The 3120-nt window shown below is 40.6% G+C and overlaps 1 protein-coding gene across 1 annotated transcript; it reads left to right on the top strand.

The window, feature by feature from the left end:
- The first annotated feature begins 569 nt into the window (after positions 1-569).
- Positions 570-2567, top strand: LOC131597223 (uncharacterized). Its single transcript, XM_058869932.1, has 3 exons — positions 570-707; positions 951-1406; positions 1668-2567. The coding sequence occupies exons 1-3, from the start codon at positions 570-572 to the stop codon at positions 2565-2567; spliced, it is 1494 nt and encodes a 497-aa protein (XP_058725915.1).
- The last annotated feature ends 553 nt before the right edge of the window (positions 2568-3120 follow it).

Raw genomic sequence — 3120 nt, 5'->3', positions numbered from 1 at the left:
GCAAGAAACAAAATTGTGTGTCTTTATCCACTGCAGAGGCAGAATACATTGCAGCAGGAAGTAGTTGCTCTCAGCTTGTTTGGATGAAACAAATGTTAACAGAATACAATGTCACACAAGATGTCATGACATTATATTGTGACAACTTAAGTGCCATCAACATTTCAAAGAATCCCATTCAGCATAGCAGGACCAAGCACATTGATATTAGACACCACTACATTAGAGATCTTGTTGAGGATAAAATAATTGCCTTGGAACATGTTGCTACAAATCTTCAACTGGCTGACATTTTCACAAAAGCCTTGGATGCAAATCAATTTGAAAATCTAAGAAGTAAACTAGGCATTTGTCTTTGTGAAGGATTATAGCAATTAACCGGGTGTGGGGCCAACATTATTTCTCTCTCCAAATATTTGCTATCATTACACATTAAAGTGTATTTTCCCCCTCATTTACAATTTGTCCAAACGGTTTCCATTCCCCCAAAACCTATCTTCAGCACTCACGCTACCTCTCTGTGTCGTTGCATTCACAAACCTTTCCCCAGCATTCCATTTTCTCTCACCATGTCTCAGAGTTCTCCCTCAAAGAAATCGTCTCCTCCCTCTGAAACAGCATCAGGATCTAGGGCACCAAATGTGGTGAGTGATCAAGATGTTGTGTTGAATGTTGTGCCATTGAACACTGTTCCTGCTACCGATCCTGTTCGTAGTCTACCAAGAAAGATGCATGCAAGAAAATCAACTGGTGGATCTGTTCCAGAAACCTTTTATGCTCAGAGTAGAGAGGGCTCTGCTTATGTTCACAATGCGATCGCAGGTATTGTCACAAGAATCTTGAATGAAGGGCACAAGGTTGATGGAATATCTGTTCCTCTAGCCCCAATTCTTGCCTCTGAGAACAACAAAGATGATCAAGATGATCAAGATGATGCTAGCAAAGATCAGGATGATGTTGAGACATCTGTTGATAACAATGATGAGACCCCTGGTGCCAAAGATGTTGAGACATCTGAAGCTATCAATGTTGAAACATCTGGTACTAAAGATGCTGAGATTCTTGAACCTGAGAAAGCTGAAGAGGTTCCTGTTGCTCCTTCTAAAGAAACTCTTAATGAAGGCCCTACTGTGCATGATGTGGTGAATCTGGATGATCTGGATGATTCTATTGACATTGCTGATGATGAGCTCATCTCTAGCATCTCTCATAGAGTCAAGACTCATAAGGGCAAACAGGTTTGTGATCAAGATTTCTCCAAACCTCAAGTTACTCATCAAAAGAAGGTCATTATAAAGAAGATCAAGAAGGTCCTTGCTGAACCTTCAACCACTGGGAGCAAGATTGCTGTGAAGAAGAGGAAGGAAAGAAGTGTTTCTGCCCCTGAAGACGATGTCTTAAGTGATGTCCCTGACATCCCATCAAAGAAGAAGATTGCTGTCACAAAATCCTCCACAAAGGTTCGTGATGTTCCCTTGGACAACATTTACTTGCACTATGCTTCAAATGCCATCCAGTGGAAGTTTGTTTATCAAAGAAGGCTGGCTCTAGAAAGAGAATTAGCAAATGATGCTCTGGAGTGTCAAGAGGTCATGAAGCTCATCAAGTCTGCAGGTTTAATTAAGACTGTTACTCATTTTTCAAAGTGCTATGAAATGCTTGTGAAGGAATTTATTGTGAATTTGTCTCAAGATTGTGGTGATGGAAGAACTGATGATTTTCATAAGGTGTATGTTAGAAGAAAGTGTATAGATTTTTCCCCTGTTGTTATCAACCTATATCTAGGTAGAGATGCTGAGGCTCAACCTGAGCTTGAAGTAACTGACAATGAAGTATGCAATGTTATCACTGGTGGTAAGGTCAAGAAATGGCCCATAAAGAGTAAATTGTCTGCTAGTCTTTTGAATGGCAGGTATGCCTTGCTGCACAAAATTGGTGCTGCAAACTGGGTGCCTACCAATCACACTTCTACCATTGCTGTTGGCCTAGGTAAATTCATTTATGCTGTGGGAACCAAGACAAAATTTGACTATGGGACCTACATATTTGATCAAACTATGAGGCATGCTGGTACCTCTGCTACCAAGCTCCCCATTGCATTCCCATCCCTGATATGTGGGATAATCCTCAAGCAACACCCTGGAATTCTGAAAAGTAAAGATTCTGTATGTAAGAGGGAGAGTGCTTTGTCTTTTCACTACAAGCTGCTCCAGAGGTCTGATGACATGACATCTGCTGGGACATCACAACCCAGCAAGTCTGTGAACAAAGCCCTTCTTATTGCTGAGCTGAAAGAGACTTGTAAGGAGTTGGACAACAGGAAGATGAAGCTTGAAAAGCTCATCCAAAGTCTTGAGCAGTCTACAGATGATGATCTTGCTAGTGGAAGGGATGGTGACAATATGGATGAAGACAAAGGTGCTGATAGTGGGGCTGAGGAAGAGGCTGAGGATGGTGAGGGCTCTGAGGATACTGGGAGTAGTGATGCTGATGAAGAGACTAGTAGCTCAAGTGATGACAATACTGGTGGCTCTAGTGATGAAGACAGTGATGGGTCTGATGATTAGCTCTGATTCTGTTTGTGTTTGGCTCCTTTTGTGGCTAAAAAGGGGGAGTAATGGTTGTTTTGGTGGTTTTGGTTTTTTTTGTTGATCTTTTTGGTTGATGACAAGTGGTATTCTGTAACAGTTGATTAAATAGATGTTTTCTGGATTTCTGGTGATTAATCAAGCTGGCTGTTGTTTGCTTACAGAATTTATTTTTCTGTTGTTGGCTGCTGTGTATGCTCTGATATCTGTTTGGGTATATCAATTAGTGTTTTAGCCAAAAATTTGCCAAAGGAGAAGTTTGTAGATGTTGTTGATTGGCTGTAATTTTTGGTAAAACTCATTGTGTTTCTATCTTGTCAAATCTGGTGTCATGACATGCATTCTACTGTTGTGAAGTTTTTCTTATGCAGGCCTTTACCTGATGTCAAGGCCGATGTCATGACATTCGCAGCTGTTACGTTCTTTTCTGTTACTATTTATGGTTATGTGATCTGATAAGATCCTATGCGCTTTATTTGGAAATGTTGGATTCTGATCTGATTCAAGGACGTCTTTGATGGTTATTATTTTT

The sequence above is a fragment of the Vicia villosa genome, linkage group LG4 (genome assembly GCF_029867415.1).
Source record: "Vicia villosa cultivar HV-30 ecotype Madison, WI linkage group LG4, Vvil1.0, whole genome shotgun sequence".
NCBI classification, from domain to species: domain Eukaryota; kingdom Viridiplantae; phylum Streptophyta; class Magnoliopsida; order Fabales; family Fabaceae; genus Vicia; species Vicia villosa.
This window is presented reverse-complemented; position numbering and strand designations above follow the sequence as displayed.